The 20,844-nt window shown below is 37.7% G+C and overlaps 1 protein-coding gene and 1 non-coding gene across 3 annotated transcripts; one reads left to right on the top strand and one right to left on the bottom strand.

Moving 5' to 3' along the window:
- Positions 1-3,976: 3,976 nt before the first annotated feature.
- On the top strand, positions 3,977-20,749 carry LOC145735157 (uncharacterized). 2 transcript variants are annotated; one of them, XM_081988951.1, is made up of 14 exons: positions 3,977-4,131; positions 7,262-7,561; positions 10,867-11,099; positions 12,425-12,579; positions 12,637-12,797; positions 13,406-13,541; positions 13,609-13,737; positions 13,795-14,004; positions 14,066-14,458; positions 14,852-15,010; positions 15,123-18,499; positions 18,662-19,390; positions 20,098-20,242; positions 20,299-20,749. In XM_081988951.1, the coding sequence occupies exons 1-14, from the start codon at positions 4,117-4,119 to the stop codon at positions 20,541-20,543; spliced, it is 6,387 nt and encodes a 2,128-aa protein (XP_081845077.1). In that variant the 5' UTR covers positions 3,977-4,116; the 3' UTR covers positions 20,544-20,749. The 2 variants fall into 2 exon arrangements, with proteins under 2 accessions (XP_081845077.1, XP_081845073.1); XM_081988947.1 differs by lacking the exon at positions 3,977-4,131 and adding an exon at positions 5,478-5,966.
- TRNAG-UCC (transfer RNA glycine (anticodon UCC)) lies at positions 13,130-13,201 on the bottom strand. Its single transcript has one exon. It is a non-coding gene; the product is annotated as a tRNA-Gly (tRNA).
- Positions 20,750-20,844: the final 95 nt, after the last annotated feature.

Here is a 20,844-nt window from a genome sequence, read left to right as displayed (position 1 = left end):
AATTAAAACAGATGCGGCAGCGGCCAGGGACATTTGGACCTTTTTATATGCTTTTACTAGCCGGCACTCTAAACGGTGTTGCCAAGTTTAAAAAAATGTAGTGGCGGACAGGAAGACTTAGGGGGTTAGATTAGGTTCCGTTTTAGTCTGGTGTTTTGGTTGTATTGTTGATGGTCGCAGTTGAAGTTCACATAGTGTTATGAATAAAAAACGTTATTTTGTCAAAATGTCTTTCAAAAAGGTTGGAAAGAAAGGTGTTATCATATACAGCCAAGGCCGTGAAATCGTCAGTAACGTCTTACAATTTATGAAGAAAGAAGCAGAAGGAGTTTCCATTCCTTTGAAAAACTTGTTGTCTTTTATTTTCTTTATTAAAAACGACGAAAATGTTTCATTTTACTGATAAAATAATAGCACGCCACTGACTGGCTGCAACAACTTGGAAAGTAACGAGAGCAGCAATATTTAAAGCGAGACGTACAGAGATCGTGACATCATCGTTTGATGACGCCTGTGGCCTTTTCTTAGCTGATTCGAGCTCTAATAGTTCTCTCTTGTCAATTTGGAAATTTCTATACAATGTATAATATAGAAGGAATCATTTTTAGTTGCAATGGTTTTATAACTGCGGATCCACCATCAGTCAAGAATTTTGCTCATATTCTTCACATAAGGTCGTACTTATTATACAGGGTGAGCCAGACAAGAGTAATTCGGGATTTCGGAAACGGTAAGACATATACTTTGATAAGATAGAAGAAAAGTTGTAAACTGCTCAGCCATGTATGCACCATTTATATTTTACTGGTAAATTTAGGGTGCACTATAGTTCGTTTATCTTGTATAAGAATTTTACAGTAAGAATTTTTTTTTAAATTTGGCTACACGTAATACCAAAATCATACTCAATTTATTGACATTGTGACACTGGGAATTGCACTGAGGGTGACGAGAGCGATGACGTATTTTGACAGCTTCGTAGCAAAATCCTTGAATGTCGATTCGCTTATTTCGATATCGAAATATCGTCGTATATTTTTAGGATTTTCATCATATCTATTAAGCAGCTCTCATTTTGGGAAAGTTTAAAGATACCTAGGATGCCTCAAAAAAGCAATTTTTCAATTTTCTCTTGTATCAACAAAAAAGGGCTACAAATGTAGCCTATAAAAATAAGCGAGATACTCGACAGAAGAATAAAAAATGGTATAATGGCAAGTTTTGAGAAACGGCTTTTTGCATATTTTTAGTGCGCTTAAAAATCCTGTTCAATAAATGCACTTGCCGGCGTAATTACACAAGCGAAACCGCAGTTATTTAACAGGCAACTAAAAATGATCGTGACCCACATGAATTTGGCAAACTGTATCGGCTTATTATTATTATTAACATTTCGCAATTGAAAGAATTTATACGAACCGTCTTACCGGTCGCCCATAAATTTATAAAATAATGTTGAGTGACAAAAAAAAGTGCGGCAATAACGTCGTTGGACTTTTTCCTGGCCGCCAGATCGAAAGTGTTATTTGATTGCGAAATCGGAACGAGAAAAGATAAGAAAATCAATCTCGCATTTGCATACGATTAATTAAATTTCTGAACAGGTCAGACGAGAAGATTTAGGGAAGTGAAAAAAAGCGGTCCGATAAACCCACGCACCATCGAAAGTGAAATGGTTCGTAACCAACGTTGCGTAACCATTCCCCACCATTTTCAATTAATACATTGTAGTGGACCATGCCCAAAAAAATTCCGATTGCCCAGATTTCAATACCCTCTAAATCTATAACATTTAATTAGTTAATTAACATCTAACCTAGTTTAGAGTGGCAACCCTAATTATTATTGACCAAAAATCTAGTTACTGTACTCTGTATCAATGGTACCAGTTAAACTTTAAATTTGGGTCAGAAAAATTGTTGCAGGCTGCTGCATGTTCGATTGTCGCTTGTTTTCAACCGGTCCACCCGAACTAACTCTTGTTGATTTCCTTTTAATCCGCACATTAACGGCTCAATGGGTCAATAAAACATCAGAATTATAGTTATTACTGACGTAACTGGGTGATCTAAGCACACGCCCGATTATGCAACGCGGATTTTCGTGTATGAACCAGATTTTGTTGATATGGGATTGTTGAGGAACGTAGGCGGATTGCTAACTTGGATTAAAAAGATAATTATTAAATTTTCGTCTGAAATTGATTCTAATCTAAACGAAATGTCCGTTTGGTGCTTGAAGCAGGCCGGTACCCACTGATTGCAAATTATTTTGCAATCCAATTTCGGGACGTAGTACAGGAGTTATAAGCAAAACTGGGAACGGCCCAGAACAATGGTATCTTATGAAGGCGGTTACAAAATGAATTATGTACTTGACACCCTAAAGGAAGATTGTTTCAATCAAAGATGTTATTATATTCTAATTCGAACGACCTTGCAGTTTGGGTAACGTTCTTGGTTTATTTTGACCATCCGGTGAAGAATTTAACTGTGCTACAAATAGGAAAGTTTGGAAAATTTTACCACATAGTAAAGTCAACATTGCCATAAAATATTTATAAGAAGTAATGAACTACTTTGATATCTTATAACCTGCACTCTAGTTCAGTGTTGCCAACTCTTAAATAATTTTCCTAAAAACGTTTTGAAAAAGTTGCCAGATTTCACTAAAGTTTCACAGGTTTATTAAAGTTTTGCTTTAATTCTACTCCTTTATACTTTGTAAATCCTTTAAGTGTCTACTTAAAATGCTATTATTACATATCCTAAACATGGATTTGCTCAAAACAAACAGAATTGTCCTATAGGGGTCGTAGAATAGTATATTATGTTATTAGGCGTAGAAAGAGGCGATTATTGTGCTGAGCTCGGAATTGTGCGAAGCACAATGATAGTAGTATTAGTACAAGAGGCATTTAAGAAAATTATACCTGCTAATTCCACCGTTTACCACAATTGGTGTAACTTTTAAGGATCTGGTTCAATAGAACGCGATTGGTAATCCTATGTCTTTGAGATCTGGCATCCAGATGTTCATTGTTGAAATGTTTTATAATATCGGCATACTCTCCCTCCATCTCGCAAACAGAACATATTCCAATATCCATTTTAATTTAACAGGTCACTCTCATAAGCTTGCTAAACTGTGGAACAAACCGCCAAACCGTCAATCATAAACTAATTTTTGAGGTTATGATTCTAAATTTTAAAGGAAAACCTGTCAAAAGTAACTTTTTTCTTAATTTACCGACGGAACTTCTCGATCCATAGATCATAAACCGGGTACATATATTCGGTATATGGGTAAAATTTCAGAACGGCAATGGTAGTTACCAAAAACAATTTTCGAACGCTCTAGGTTAAACAGGTATCTACCGGCAGAATATTCGTAAATGCCTAAGGTGTTTGAATTTTGAATTAGTGTGCCATGGACATTACGATTTTTGACAGATGACACAGTGAAAGCGTATTAAGGTAAACATAGGATATGTATCGTTTCCTAGCCAGGTTAACCGATTAATTCGGACTGGTAAATATACATATATAACGGTTACTGAAAAAATATCGGAGATTTGAAGCCAGAAAACCAGAGCAAATGGCCGATAACATTTTTGAAAACCTATTTTCAAGAACGGCGTTCCGTGTAAATTCTGAGTGCGTAGCCGTAATCGACAGATGACGCTAGACAGCCATGATACGCCCTCTGTTAGACAACTTTGGAAATAGCTTCGTGTTGTTATCGTATTAGCCGTGTTGTGTCAATCAGTTTTTGTCTTTTTGTGTCAGTCCGTTTGTTTATGTTTTGAATTTGATCACAAATTTAGCCCTGACACCTTCAGGAAAACTGTATTTCAGAATAAGAACATGAAAGGATTGTATTGCAGAGCCAAGCCTTACAAGCCAATCAAAGCAAAGTAAGTGTTGCATTAATTTCATATGCTTTTTTCTAAATGCAACGCTTTTAGTCTGGATCAAGTTCTCGACATCACTTGTCTTATAATACTGGAAACTATCTTCTTTAAGAATCTTAATCGTTTTTTTAATCTACTATGGTGCGACTACAATACTGTTACATTAACAACGTTCTTGGAAACATTTGATTTTGCTTTGGTGGATGACTAATAGCCACGTAAGTATGGTACCATTTAATAGCGTAATTACGGCAAGTAGTACCCCTCTGGTGACGTGCGGTTCCGTTTACTTTCCCAAACCGAAGCGGATTGACCCAAATCGACGAAGAAATTGCAAGGCCGCCCTCCTTAGGACACTTATTAGGTTGTCTTAAGCGGGGTAGGCTAATAAATTTAATAAAAGCGCCACAAGGTTAATTAACTGAATAGGGTAATCGGGTGTCGTATCTCGTTATTGGACCCATGTCATTATTTATTACACGTATACCATAATAAATTCGTAGGTAAACTTCTTATTTAAAGTGTTATGCATTCATTTATCAGTTTATCTGTACATAAATCGCAATTTTATACTTTAGTTGTGTCTTTGGAAATTCATGCTGATTTTCAAGATAAATAACCTTTCAAAAAGTCAATCAAATTTAGTATAAAAACATTACATTTCTGTTCGTAAACTTCCACGAACTAAAAATTTACCGAACAAGTGCGGAAAGTGTCTGTAGTTCAGTTTACCGAACTTTGCACACTGGCCTAATAAAAATAATATACACTATACAGGATGTTTCATTGAAAAAAAATGTTTGTATTATAATTAACAACAATAAATTTCTTCAAAAAGTTTAGAATGCTAAACAGCTAAAAAGCAAATATTTATTCATTTTGTAGTAACCAGACCAAACAGTAAACACCCTCTAATCGAAATAATTATGAATGGTTTAATAATCCAATAGTAAAATTATGTAACTGTAACTGAGTGTAACTAATTCAGTTAATGAATTCAGATCTGGCAACGCTGTAGCAAAGTTTTAGTCTACTAGTTTTTTAATTGTTTTTTCTGTCTTCGTCTCGCGCATAGAATTATCAATGCATCTCTTTTAATTACACGGTTTTCCTATGAGCCAGTTTTATTTTTACCACACCTGTATAAAAGATCTTAAGCTTTTTCGAGAGTAAAGATACTCCAAGAATTATGCAGTAACAGTAATTTTCGTTCACCATTCACGTCATTTTTCGGAAAATCGTTAAAGACAGACAGTATGTTACATAAAAAATGATTAGTTTTGTAGAGAACTAAATAAAATCACAAAAATGAGGAGGTTTCTATTTAAAAAAGATTGCCTTGACATTACCACATTATACATGGCCTGTATAAAAAAATGAGACCAAAAATACGCAACTAAAAACCAAAAACAATAAATAGCTAATTTTCAAAAAAAAATCATATTCATTTGCCGTCTCAGTGTATAATGGAGGGGATCAAACTTCGAGTTTGGAGGAGAACCCCCCCGAAAAAAGCAAAAGTAACCCTAAAAACTATAACCATATACTCACGCAAACCGATTGGCAATCCAGTTTTCTTCGACCTACCGAAAAGTCAACAACTGGTTTTTAAAGGACGCTCCAAATCCGTCAATGAACGAAAGCAAAAGTGGTGCGTAAGAGTACCTGCAGATAGTACCGCGGTACCAATTTGATAAGACACGCGCGCCCGACAATCTGTTTACGTCGTTTCAGCTGTAAGGGTGGTACCGGCCCTTTTGAAAATGTCCCTTTGTTGAATCGCCCTACATTGTGTGTGAATTTCAAAATGATGAACTTTTTAGTACTGTTAATAACGTGCGCGATCGCAGGAGTGGTTGGTACTGAAAAACTGTGCCCTAAAGGACTAAGTACCTCCAAGTTAGTTTGTTACTACAGTACTTTAGACGAGGTTCAAGGGTGTTATTGCACCCACGTGATTTTGCCAGCCTCGTCGGACTTTAAGAGTGTGGAAGGGTTGAAAAATCGCGTCAAAGGGGTGAAAGTTTACGTTACAGTTAATGAATTCAATCAGGTAAGAAATTGAGCCTAATTTACCAGGTAATTTCTTGCAGTTTGAAAATCGGTGGAAAATTGTACAGAAAGGTCAGATTTGGCTCTATCAAGTAAATCTTTAGACTGGCTAAATATAATATACAGCGTGTATTCTAAATGAATTAAAATATTTATTTAATGAGGCAAATGTTTTCAAAACACAGGCCAATATCTTTTATTTTTATTATCTGTAGTTTTTAAAATTACAAATCAATGAGATTATTGAGAAGAGCCTCCATTGACCAAATTAAAAACCAAATTAAATAAAATGTTATTTTTTACATTCTGTATTATAAAATCGACAATAAGCAAAAAGTGTATTCTTGATTTTTGAGATTCACTCCTTGAAATGTTTTAGATCACTGTACCTATAAGAAAATGTATGGTGCAGAGTGAATGATTTAATTTTGACTATCCCCTGAACTCTGTTATTTTTTAGTCAAAAATTACATTAGTATACCGAGTGTCCCAAATTTCAGTGAAAACATAAATCATAGTAATTAAAACTATTAAGTCAACAATTTAGTTTGTTGTTCAAATTTGGTAGATCCTGTATACTAATGGACTATTGGCATAGAAGTATAGTAGACATAAAAATATCCACAATAGTCAGTCACCCTGTACAGGATGTGCTAATAAGCGATACAAAAGCTTTGGTTTTGCGTCAATTTTCTGTTCTTTCAGTGTTCCGAAACAAATGTTTATTTTAGTTTTTCGTCTTTTCGATAGAGTCAAACGTCAAGATTCATATTTCACAAGTTTACTTCCATTTTCAAACTTAACATTTTAAAACGTTTGAGAAATGATTTTTTAAAAAGCTATGTTTGGAATTAAAATTCCGGCCTTTCTAAAAAATTGATTTTTAATTTGACTTTTTGTTTTTTTTTTGACTTTTTGACCTTTGAACTTAAAAAATTGACTATATCATTATTCAGCCTAATGTACAGCATAACACAATTAAAGTGATAAACATCTGAAGAGTTGGGAAAAGGTGCATTAGAAAGGATTGACCACACCTTAAAAAAATATTCCTCGCTTTTAAGAGTAAATTGCGGCAAATAATGCATCATAATCCTCATATAACTCTTTTCAAATGACAGACACTTATGTCGTAATCGCAGATTTTATGGAAAATATCTAGAACGGCTTTTTATTGCATTATACCCTGCATGGTACCATAATTATCTGTCATTTGGTACTTCCGAACAATTTTTATTACCGTTAATTATCAGTATTATTGCAGCGACAACCTTAAACAACAATCTAATTTTCTAGGGGCTGATTGATCTGTTGAAAAACATCAAAATCGACGGTTTGGATGTGAATCTGAAGAAACTGGACTCGAAACACGACATTTCCGACTTTATATCGACGATAAAAACGAAAATCGGCACCGATTTGGAGATTGCTCTGTCGGTTCCGTCCAAAGCTGAACTGTTGGCCAAGTACTTTGATTTTAAGGCTCTGAGCAAACATGCCGACCTTTTTATTTTGCAAACTGCCTTTTTGGGGGCTTCTGCCAACGTTACTTTCCATCCGAGTAGACTGTCCGGCATGTGGGACATGCAAAACACCGTAAGTATCTAAAATACAATGCAGTAATAGGTTGGTGTCGGTACTAGCAACAGCATGATGTGATTTAATTTAAGTAGTAAAAAGTCCTCTTCTGATTTTTTCACCATAATTATAACAATTCCTCGATATTCTCTGGTCTAGTTTTATACGCAGCGTTTTTTGAATGATCCCACAGAAAAAAGCCTAATGGCGTAAGACTTGGGGCTCTGAAAGTGATTTCAGATCTATTTATTAGGTCTCTTCGCACAGAGAATCTCCAACTAGTAATCAGAGAATAGACACATCCATTAACCACAAGTCAGAAAACGTCATAGTCACGTGTGAGTTTCAACCAACGAAACTTGACATTTACCGTTTCTGAGTTAGAAACCAGTCAGGGATTGCCTCTACAAACAGACCTATTGTCGGACTTCTTACAATATACTGTGTTTAATTAACGTTAAACTAAAGCATGTAAGTACATACATACAAAGTTATGACTGCATAACAGGACAACCGATGACGTCAGGCTATTCAGTAGCCATTGCAACTATTATTAACGCTTGGGTAATTTCGCTTTGAACTTGACTGCAAATTCACTGAAATCGTGCTCGAAATTAATCACCATATGACGTAGGTGGATCTACTTTCCAATTCCCATAGTTTTGCAGAAAACCAAAGGGCCTTGAAGGCCATTTTTTCCATTAATTCCGTTTATGGTACGCGGTCGCCTACGAAACCCATATTCGCTATTCCTCCTACGGATATTTGACGTCCTTTTACGAGGCCGAAGCCGGAATTCTTTGTTCTAACTGAGGAAAAAAACAATTAATTATGTTTTGGTGGGCGTTCCGAAAAACTCCCAATGAATGGAAATATTTAATGTCGGCAATGTTTTGCTGATTGTAAACGTTTTCCACTTCAAGAATGTTCCTGTCACTCCTTTTTTCTGAAATATTCTATTTACAGTGTTAAAACAGTTGAAAATCAACTAAACATGTAAATAAAACTGAATATTTTAATGAAAATCCGGTTAATTGGCATGACTGAAGCGTTTCATTAGAAGCAATGAGGAATTAATTAATTAAAGGAGATCCGGTAATAACTATCGCAGATACAATGTAAACCACGCTTTATCGAAAGTTGATGACAGACAAAAAATAGTATAACATGTTAAGATCAACAATTTAAGTATTTACATACTAACAAAATACTTAATCCGGAACCCGGAACTAGACCAATGTAGCAAGTAGTATTTTTTTCTGCTATACAGGGTGATTGTTAGTTTAAATTAGCTGCAATATTTTTCCTGAATGGTCTGAATCTGATGTCAAAATTGACATAGGTCAATCACTTGTCATATTTTTGACACATTTTTGATTATTCTAAATAGAACGCCCTGGATCCTATTTGCTCAAAAGATCCCTTTTTTCTGATGAATATTGATTTATCGAGCAATTATTTTTATAGCAATTAGTGAAAATCAGTCAAGATTAATGAACATTATTAATAAACGAACAGATTAATCCGTTTTCAATCGTTCTAGTCTATTGTTAAGGTCAAAACGTGAAAAAACTGTCATATATCATAAAAATTGACGTTCCGGAGTATTTGCAGTCATTTTTTAAATTGTATTCTTATCAACGAGGTTCTGTCAGGAAAATTTTTTTCCGGCTTAAAATGATACAGTGATACACATATTTTAATAAAGTTTGTTAGGTACAGGCTACGATGGGAAGTGCATATTTTGCAAGAAAGATTAACAGTTAGAGTTTGACAAAAGTTTATCCAATCAGTTTCAAGCTATCTAAACAAAAAACAAAATTATTAAAAAGTACGTGATAAACTTCAGTTAGATTTAGAAGGTGATTTATCATCAGAAATTTCGATAGTACATTTTACTACCATTGAACTTTGGTAATAAACCAGCACCGGACGGTGTAATCTCGCATTAAAAACCGTGCTATTGTTTTTTCTTTAGTATATTGAATGCTAATTAAGTCGCGAAAAAAACGAAAACACTGAACAGGTACTCTGTTAACAAAACATTTTACTATATCAGAGAAAGTGACGGTAATCAGTTATCATTCTCGTAAGAAATTGACGTTCGGTTATTAAGTTAATAAAATATGTAACCAGTTTTTTCTATTTATACGGAACCGCGGTTCTAAGCCTTTCTTCCTAGTACCGTAAACTAGTCGTAATTATTAGATTTATAAGTGGATTATTTCGAACAAGCCCCCCTGTTTAGAGGCCCCTTAAGCTTTATTCCACTGTTATGCAACCAGTAATCAATAATAATTCGATCGATCGGATGACATGAATAGAAACTTGTCGATTTAGTTTATTAAGAGTGCAGCTGTGCTAGATAATTATACAAGGTGTCCTAGAACACAACAAGTAATGATTGAGAATGGGTAATTACTTAGATCTTGATTTGGTTAACCGGAAGTTGTAAATTTCGTGATTATTTTTAGTAAATGCCAAATAAAACTCGTAGGTATAGAGAACAAAAAACCAAAACGATAATTTACCATGGGATCTTTATTATTAAGGTTAGTCCTAATAATTACATTTACCCTAGTTTTTTAAGGTTAATTAGAAAATAACAAAATTCTCATTAATCAATAAAGTTTAAAATTGTAGTATTTAAGTTAAGTTTCAAAGAAAGAGAAAGAGTTGATTTTCGTTAATTGTGAAAATATTTTGGCATTTTTTAAAAGTAGCAGAATGTGGAATATAGGTAAAGGTAACGTCAGATATATTACGGTCTTGCTGTTTTGCAGATGGAGTTCAATTGACTTCTTTCCTTCAGATCTTACCATATTAAAAGCAGGTCAAGAAACTGAAATGTTAAATAATGTTTAAGCTTTACACTCGTATTTTTAACAGTTAAAATTGAACCATTACAAATCAATACTAATGACAAAGATGGAAACAACTTTGTAAGTGACATGTGTCTGACAAAACGGATTTAACGTCACTTAAAAGTTGGACAATCGTTGGTCATCAGAAAGTCTGAATGATGTGTGACCAACTAAATTCAGAGATCTCATTCATTTAAGTATTTTTTTTGTCAATTTTGCACACTGCCATTTGCTTCCTACGTCATTCCATGATTTTTCTCATATTTTGATTCACTTTCTTAATATTATTCAGGAAGTGATAGAATGTATATTAATTATAATGGCCATAAAACTACCTGTAAATTTGGTTCCATTTTAGATTTGTCAGATGTAATATTTCACCATTTGGCAACGTTGACGCTTCTCAGCAGTAATTTCCAGATGTTTATGTCCAAGATCATTCTCTTCATGATTTTTTAGGACTCTGTGGTGGATTTGGTCAGCGGATTGGGGGCGCCACTATCCAAAGTCGTAATAACCGCCCCAGTGCAAGCGTACCAGTTTACACTACAAAACGAGGAGTACACAGCACCTGGAAGTCCCGCTCTGGAGTTGAAATCCATCGACAGAAACGAACTATGCAGGATAATGAAGGCAAATTCCAACTGGACTTTGGAAAGGGACGAAGATCGGGCGGGTCCTTACATATTCAGGTGGGTACCACTGTCACGGCACGCTTAATTAATGGCGGCGTTACGGTCCAAATACCACCACGGGCAATGTCGAGAGTATTAGGTAAATGCGTCTGAGCACGACTTCTTTACGAAAGTGGAGCGGCGCCGTTACGTAACGCGGTACCACCGTTCGTACAGGGTGCGCATAAATTGGACGGGCATTTATCATTGCGTTAGCTGACTCGTACCTAATTTGACTTGCATATATGGTGCCCGTTCAAATTTGAATCTTATTTTATACTGATCTGGCCGGTAGATCAAACCGGTGACTAATAGATATTCCGGTCGAATTTTTTGAACTCGATATCGCTTTTGAATTTTCAGGTGTGGTCTTGTTCGTATCGCTGAACTTTCCTTGGCATTATTCTCGTTCATTTTAAAATGATTCAGGGAGTCCAATTTTCGTTGAGATGAGGATATCTCAGTAATGATCTAAGTTAGAGCCTTGCAGGTTTTTGTAATACTGTGCTGGATTTTTGTCAAACGAACATTGACGGGAAGGATGGGCGTTGACACAAAAATTCGAAGGAGGATCTTCCATGATTTTTTAAATTTCATATTTAAGAAGAACAATTACAAAAATAATACACGTATTTTTTTATTTTTGAAAATATTCACTTTAAACCCGAAAAAATGTATTGAAAAACTGCATTGTTTATTATAACCAAATGACCAAATGCCGCACTTACGGACTTACCACGAAAATTACAAATTGATGTTTCTGTTTGACTTTACTAATTGCTAGTCAATTACTGATCGGTTTGGACTTTTGAATGCACCCAGAATTTTAATAAGCGATTTTTGAATATACCACTCATGGATGTCACGTATAAAAGTAAAATCTGAAATGCTTTAATTAGATGCGTTGTTGATAACGTTTGCAACATCTCATCGTTACCTATCTTAAAAAGTGATACTATGCAATCATAATAGATATCGTATGTAAAATTTACTTGGATATTTTTTAAACCAGCAGTACTTGAATATACATAATTAAGAAATACCGTCCGAAACGAGAGTAGTCCCTTGCGTAAGATATTGCAAATTTGGAGCGTTATCGCAAAATTAACAGCAAAATATGTTAATACGACCTTAATTAGTGTATGGGCGAGGCACCCATTTTCTACACGTTTAAAAAATGGTTTACGCTCCCAAAAAATGATTAACAAGCTTCTTTGAAAAAAGTTAGGTGAAAGGCGTGTTGCCAAACAACGCCCCCTTTAGTCAATCATACACCAAATTGGCAAACTTTCCCAATTAATTTTGAAAAAAACGTGACTTAAGCAATTACTACCAAATTACAGCAAAAACCAATGGGTGGCTTTCGACGACCTCAAGTCCATGGACATCAAGGCAAAGTACGCCAGGATACGTGGTTTAGCCGGAATGGCTTTGAAGGACTTGTCACAAGATGGAGGCTCTCAATGTGGCTCTACCATTTTAGAAGCGGCTTTTAACGGTCCCTATATTTAATTAAACTTGCGGAACCAGTAATGTTATTGGCTACAATTTACAGGGTTGTCAACTCAATCCAGGGCTCCCCGAGGTGCAGTGCTTCACTCATTGGAAAGGGAAATCGTGGATAGCTCTGCCAAACACTTAGATTCGGTTCAATTGTCTCCTTTTAGTATTTCGAGAATTATTGACACTGAAGGAAAAATTCACGTTGTGAGACAGGTTAGTAATAGTTATTGATGTAACGAATAGAATATGAATATTGTACAGCTACAGGGTTGATCCGTATAGTATTTAGACAGTTTGTGGTGGAAATCTTCGGTTTTTGGGAGTTGGATCTTCTTCTTTCTTCTGTAAGATTTTACATTTAAGAAACGTTAAGTACTAAAAATTACTACTGTTCAGAAATCATTCAAAACAATTATTAATTATTCAGACAGCACTAGTGTGGTAATAAAAAAAAAATTTGAACAAGTATATAAAATCGTAGTCGTTAGATAACAGTAGTAGACAATAACATTTTATAGTTTCATTATTGCAAAAAAAAAAGTTCATGCGATGGCCGGGAATCGAACCCGGATCAACTGCTTGGAAGGCAACTATGCTGACCATTACACCACCATCGCACATATTAGATTTTACACAAAAGCTGTTATCTATAAAACGGTGATCCACATAAGTAATGATGTGTAACAGTAGTTAGACTTTTTCGTGTTAAAAAGAAAATCGCGTGGTGAAGAATTAACTGCATTAAAGTTAATTTTTTCAATTACTTTCCTTTGTGTGTTGTGATATTTTGAGTATTTCTGCTAATCTCATTATACCTGTAGGACAGCCGTACAGAGTTCAAGTGCTCCAGACAAGGCTACTTTGTGCACCCCAGGTCCTGTAACCGATTCTACCGATGCGTCAAATTCAATCAGCTCACTGAAGACTACAACGTCTTTGAATTTGACTGTCCGGCAGGTAAATATAAATCCTTTTTATGACTTGCGTGCTGTGCTTTAACATTTACTTGAATGATTTAACATAGGTTTGGCCTTCGATGAGCGGGTTGAAGTTTGCGTCTGGCCTGGAAGTCTCCCACATGGCACACCGTGTTCGGGAAGCAGTGAAATTGCTCCAGTTCCTAGAGGACGATTCGAGTGTCCATCTGAGCCAGGTGAGTCACCAAGTTACCTCTGTAGTTGTGGTTTTTTTTTTAAATAGCGGTGTTTAGGATATTATGCTGATCCGGAGAATTGCCGCTGGTTCTTTGCCTGTCTCGACCACGGCAAATCCTCCTTAACTCCATACGAATTCAGGTGCCCGTTTGGGCTTGTGTTTGATGGTGACCGACTGGTTTGTGAGTGGCCTTGGTTGGTACCTAAGTGTGCCAACGGCCTTGGTGTCAACCAGGACTCCCAGTACTACTACGGCACAACTAATGGTAGTCAAATATTTACGCCACAGGCCAATCACCAAGACACTAACCCAAATACAAAATCTAGGTTTACAAAACTACGATGGCTTAGGTAGCCTTGGATTAATTAAACTAGGAGGAATAACTGGTACCATTCAGCAACCGATCGCCACAATATACAGTAATGCGGACAGCTCAGCTTTGGGGCTCGGATACCAAAATACTGGGGGTTACATCGAAGGCTCAGGTTTGAGCTACAAAGCAGCGCAGGCGCTTCAGAACGCTGGACTGCTTAAAGTCAACAATGGGGTTGTGTACCAGGCTGGTGGTAGAGAGTACCAGAACCAAGAGTACGATCTTCAGGGGGGATACGTGGGTCTGGGAGGATCTGCCGGAAATGTTGATGACGGTACTTTGCAAAAGCTTTCTGGAGGAGTTGCAGGCAGTGTTAACATTATTGGAGGCGGTTACTCTGCAGTAGGTAAGTGTCACGTAAAAAAATTGACTTGACAACTAACTGAATCTACAGATTGTTTGTTAGCGTGAAGATATCTATAATAACAAAGCCAAATATTAAAGTGTTGCATCCCTACCAGTACAAGCCTACTATTTGACTACTGGGATTGTTAAATAATTAGTTAATCCTCTGGTCTGCTTCCATTTGCCGCAGTTTTACAAAATGTGTCTTTTATTCTATGTAAGGGATTATTTATCTACTCCTAGATATAGACCTCTCCTAATGCTATCCACGGCATCGTTCGCAGCATCCACGTGTAGTTATCCAGTGTTGACTTGCTAATCCTTTTTATGACTATTTGGACAACTTTACACTAACTAAATTGTTCGTAGAAGTACTTTCATTCAAAATTTTCAGGTACCTTATCAGGGGTGGATCTATCACATAATGGCCAAGATGGTTCCGGCTTTTTAACCGTTACCGATAATCCAGTATCTCGAGTAGCGCCCATTCCTACAGTAACGGCTGTACCCGTCCCTGGTATAAAAACTGTTGCCGGTTTTGACACTATCCGAGGTAACTTTACATTATTAACTGGCTTATTACTATACAAATGTTGTTAACTGTAATGTCAAAGTTAACACCACTTTAGTAATACGGTCCTTAAAGCTAATTTTGATGATTTCAGGAGGAGTGATTGCCAACACCCCCGAACTACAGTACAAAGTAAAATCCTTCAAGGATGCTGGTTTGTTCAATAACTTGTCAACAAGCTACGTTAACGTGGTGGTTCCTCCTTCCATTTATCACGAGAAAAACACTGTCGGAGAAGGCGGTTACAATGGTATTGTAGTGTCCACAGGTCGGCCTTTTACGGCTGTCACCCCAACTAGTCAAGTCTACGTGTCAAGCACACCAAGCTACGTTCCCACAACGTTGTACCAACAAATTTACACAAAACCAGAACAAACAGCCTACACGTATCAAACGGTAGCTCAACAGGCTGTTGGAGGCTACTCGTACTCTAAACCAGCTGTACAACTACAGTCAACTCCAAAACCATTCAGCCTACAGCCTGCGATAGTGTCAAGTTACTACAATCTCGGTCCTGCTAAAAGTCAAACTGTAGACCAACAGGTGACAGGTTACTACAACTTAGAGAATTCTAACGCCGCTTTAGCCCAACAGAAAAACTACGCTGGCTACGTTTACACTAAACCGACAGTTAAGTTTGAAGAAGGTCCGAAAGTTAACACTTACGTTAATTTGCAAAACTCTAACGCGGCTGCAGGACTACAGAATTTAGAATATGAACAAATTCACGTGACACCTAGACCAGTAGCAATTCAGCCGGAGGTAGTAGTGTCCTACAGTACACCCAAACCTAACGCTGGATACGTTTACAGCAAACCTGCAGTAGAATTTGAAGAGAATCCGGTAGTAAACACTTATTTCAACTTGCAAAATTCTAATCAGGCTGCCAAATCAGTACAGCAAACTGTAGTGTCCTACAGCACACCCAAACCTGAAACCGGATATGTTTACACTAAACCAAGTGTTAAGTTTGAGGAAACTCCTGTGGTTAACACATATTTTAACTTGCAAAACTCCAATGAAGCGCCATCAGGGCAGCAAAATTTAGAATACGCCCAAGTTCACGTCACTCCTAAACCTATCGCAGAACAGCCGGCTGTAGTAGTATCCTACAGCACACCCAAACCCGACACCGGGTATGTTTACACTAAACCAAGTGTTAAATTTGAGGAGACCCCTGTGATTAATACTTACTTAAACTTACAAAACTCTAATTCCGGTATAAAGAATCAAAATTTGGAAATTACTCACGTGACTCCTAAACCAGTTGAAGTGGTATCCTTCAACACGCCCAAACCTAGCACCGGCTACGTTTACACTAAACAGGCACCGGTCGTTACCAGTTACTTCAATCTGCAAAACTCCAATGCTGCTACAGCACAGCAAAATTTGGATTATTCTCAAAGTTACGTGACTGCCGGTAAATCGGTAAAAGTACAACCGGCTTTAGTAGACTACAGCACGCCCAAACCAAACGTTGGCTACGATTACCCTAAACCTGTTGTCAAGTTTGAAGAGGAGCCAGTTGTGAGCAGTTATTTTAACTTGCAAAGGTCCAAAGCAGCTGTAGGCCAACAGAATTTGGAGTACACCTACTCGAAACCGGCCACAGTAAATACTGTTGTAGTACAGCCCGCTGTAGTTTCGTACAGCACCCCAAAACCTAATGCTAGCTATGTTTTCCTCAAACCCGAAGTCAAATTTGAGCAAACTCCAGTTGTGAGTAGTTACTTTAATTTAGAAAACTCCCAAAAGACTTCAGACCAGCAAAACTATGCAGGTTACACCTACAACAAGCCAGCGCAGACGTACAGTTATGTCACTCCTAAGCCCAACGTAGGCTACGTTTACCCCAAATCAGAAATATCACAACCAGTAGTGAGCAGTTACTTTAATTTGCAAAGTTCAAAGACTGTAGGGGATAATTCCAAGTATGAAGCCCAAGGCTACGTTTACTCCAAACCTTCTGTAAAATTCGAAGAAACCCCAATTGTGTCACAACCGGCTGTAGTTAACAGTTACTTTAACTTACAAAGCTCTAAAGCTGCGGCAGATTATTCCAAGTCTGAAGTTGGAAGTTACGTTTACTCTCAGCCAGCTGTCAAATTCGATACTCCTGTAATTACTTACTCGACAACTCCTCGACCTGAAATATCCACTGGGGGCTACGTTTACGCCAAACCTGCGGTGAAATTCGAGGAGACACCAGTACAGCCTGCTGCAGTTAATAGCTACTTTAACTTGCAAGCCTCCAAAGCTGCGCAAAACCAAGTTAATTACTCGTATGACAGTAGCTACAACTCAGCTAAACCGGCTGTAGTGAGCAGTTATTACAATATTGGCACTTCCACTCCAAAGACAATCTTTTTAGAGGAACAATCTTACGAAAGCCAGCCATCAACTACAGCAAAGCCAGTGTTAGTGAAACAAAAACCAGCTGTTGTAACAAGTTATTTTAATTTATACAACTCCAATGCTGTAGCGCAACAAAACCAAGTCAAATATGAGAGCAACTACAATTATGTCACGCCCACTACAGCTAAACCAATAATAGAACAGCCAGCTGTAGTTACCAGCTACTACAACATAGGAAGTTCCACTCAGAAACCGATTGTGGTGGAGCAACCTGAGCTGGTGGCGTATGAAAGTCCTAAAGTTAGTTACTTGCCTTCAACTACAGCCAAACCACTTATAGTGGAGCAAAAGCCTGCTATAGTAACCAGTTACTTCAATTTGCACAGTTCCAAGTCTGCAGAGCAACAAAACCAAGCGCAATACCATCACCATGCTAGTTACAACTACGTCACACCTACAGCAGCCGAACCTATAGTACAACAACCGACTGAAGTAGCTTATGAAATCCCCAAAGTTAGCTACTTACCGTCATCTACAGCCAAACCGATTTTGGTGAATCAACAGCCTGAGTTAGTGGCGTATGAAACTCCAAAAGTCAGCTATTTGCCGTCAACTACAGCCACACCAGTTCAAGTACAGCAAAATCCTGCTATAGTTACAAGTTACTTTAACTTGCAAAGCTCTAAGTCTGCAGAGCAACAGAACCAAGCTAAATACTCGTACGACATTAATTATAACTACGTCACACCTACTACGTCCGAACCTGCTGTAATAGCTTATGAGACTCCTAAAGTTAGCTACTTGCCATCAACTACAGCCAAACCAATTTTGGTGCAGAAGCAACCGGCTGTAGTTACCAGTTACTTCCGTCAACAGCCTAGTAAAGGGTACCAGTACCCGAAACCCACGGTTGCTTTTAAGGAGGTACAAGAGGAACCGTTTGTAAAAAAGACGGCATACTTGACCGGAAACTATCAGGAAAACAGTCGGGATAGTTACGAGTACGCTCAGAACTACCAACAAGGTGGCAAAGTGGTGGTGGAAAACTATCAGGTACCCAACTACGAAACAGTGAAGCAGGTGGCGCTGGAGAGGGCTCAGTACCAACAACCCCAGGTAAGGATGCGAAGGTTGTATCATAGAAAACATTATAAATTACTTAATTAAAACTTAAGTTAGTATTATGATTCACTAGTAAATTACATAATATCTCTGCTTCAGCACACTGACTAAGCTCCAATTTTACTTATAGTGTAACTAAACAAATAATAATTTTAGGTGATTCCAAACTACGTCGAAACCACCCAAAAACCGACTTTCGTGTCCACTATTCGAACCATTGCGACAAAAAAACTCCAACCAGTCACTCCTGCTTTGGTAACCTACTACGACAGTCGCTATACGTCAACACCGGTGCCCTACGTCACATCCACCCCTCAAGTGGTGGTCAGTACGACCAGCAGGCCAGTGTCCAGATACTCCTTCAGCTCCCTGGACGATCAGTACCAGTACAACGACATTGTCAAAACAAGTACCTACCAACCGTCACGAGAATACCTGCCCGTGACGAGCCCCAAAGTTTCCAAAGTGGTGGAACACTTTGTAGCACCTGAAGTGACCACCTTGGCCAGGGACTACCTCCCGGTTAAGGTCACCACTCCTTCTAGGGCGTATTTGCCCATCACCACAACGTCAGAGCCGGAAATTACCACGTTGAGTAGAGAATATTTACCGGTTAAAACAAGGGTGAAGATCACGTCAACCACGGCAGCACCTCAACCTACAAGAGTTTTGAGACCAGTAACGGTGATTAAGACAAATGACGCGCATCCACTACTTTCGGCCAAATTGGGGGCGCAGTGCACGTGCGTTTCCAACAAATTGACCCTACGCAGAAAACAAAAAGTGATTGTGTTGGAGGAGGACGAGAACGACGATGATTATGGTGACTATGAGCCTCAGAGGGTGGTCGAGGACGTCATTTCTACCACTGAGAGAGTCGTAAAAGTAAGCATTGACTTTTATCAAAAATATTGTCCATATTATCCAATATCTTCTTCAAACCGCCACAGCAAAATTCAAATAGCTAAGCCCACTTGCAAACCACATGATTATTCACCTTTATGTCAAAGTCACTTATTAATAAAATGGCAACTGTCAATATGACGTCATACTCCGTGACATAAAATGTTGAATTATGTGAAGCGTACAGGGGAAAAGCGATCAGAACAATCACAATATCTGCAATAAAATAAAATAAGAACATTGTGCAACACAAAAACAATCCGAGTCCAAGCAGTATTACAACTGAAGATGATTCGAACGACCTTATTCTGTAGGGCAAAACAGCTTTAAATTTGTCAAAATTTTGAAAAAGTCGTTAAGGGAGAAGTTGTAGAGAATTTAATATCCTATAATAAAGGTAGAGTTTCTCTAGAGAACTGTAACACCCTGTAACTCTGTCACTATTCTGTCATATTCAAAACCGAAGTCAACTTAAACTTGGTTTAAAATGCAAATGGGTGTAAGTTAGCCTACATCGTGTCATTTCTGATCAGGTCGCGATCGAAATCACGTGACTATCCTTTCTTAAAATGTTGTCCTATCACTTGACACGTAAATCTCAGCTCATCATTATCAGCTGTGCGATTTATAGAGACGAATTATGACACATTCATAATTTTCTCATTTTTGAATTAGAAAATTATTTTCAGATTCGACCACCTGTCACCCACGTGACCGAACTGTTCTACCAGAAAGAGAAGGAAGAGTCCACACCCTCAGATCGGGAGATAGTCAAAGCGGTGAAAACAGGTTTGAAGCTGATTAAACAAGCGGCCAAAGAGGGCGCCAAAGAAGGTAATAACTGTTGCATTTAACCTGAAAATGGGTCTCCATGAACCCTTGTCTCGCAGGAACCCGGGAAGCACTGTCACGCTCCGGACAAGGTGCCATCGACTGTCAAAGGGCCGGTCTGTTCCGACACCCGACCCAGTGCAACAAGTTCTACTCATGCAGATGGGACTGTACCAAAAAGAAGTTCACCTTGCACGTGTTCAACTGTCCCGTACATTTGACGTTTGACAACTCGTTGGGCGCCTGCAATTGGCCGAGTCAAGGACCGGCCTGTGTGGAAAACACTATTATTACCAGCGATTGAGTGGTCACGTGACCAAAAATCATCATAGTTTTACATAGATGCCATAATTCATTTGTATTGAAAATCTTGTTTGAACAATGTTTTTAATGTTGTAAAAATGTATGTATTATTTATATAGTATTTAAAAATGTTAGTGTGTAGTGATAATAAATAAGTTATTTAGAAATCACGGACCGTGTTCCTGCAAATATACACTTAACGAACTATACAGCGGCTTCACAGTGTTTTTTGTCATGATGATGTCACAAACTAGTATGACGTGGTGGAAAGAAGAAGTATATGTATAGATCATTTCAGAACA

Source organism: Ips typographus, linkage group LG1 (assembly GCF_016097725.1).
Source record: "Ips typographus isolate SLU linkage group LG1, UJ_Ityp_2.0, whole genome shotgun sequence".
Lineage (NCBI taxonomy): Eukaryota > Metazoa > Arthropoda > Insecta > Coleoptera > Curculionidae > Ips > Ips typographus.
The sequence above is the reverse complement of the archived record's forward strand: the minus strand, read 5'-3'. Positions and strand labels throughout refer to the sequence as shown.

Coding starts and splice junctions, on each gene's coding strand:
- LOC145735157 (XM_081988947.1), top strand. CDS start 5,721: ATGATGAACTTTTTAGTACTGTTAATAACGTGCGCGATCGCAGGAGTG. Junction 14,005..14,065: donor CTACTACGGCACAACTAATG/GTAGTCAAATAT, acceptor TACAAAATCTAG/GTTTACAAAACTACGATGGC. Junction 15,011..15,122: donor CGGTTTTGACACTATCCGAG/GTAACTTTACAT, acceptor TGATGATTTCAG/GAGGAGTGATTGCCAACACC.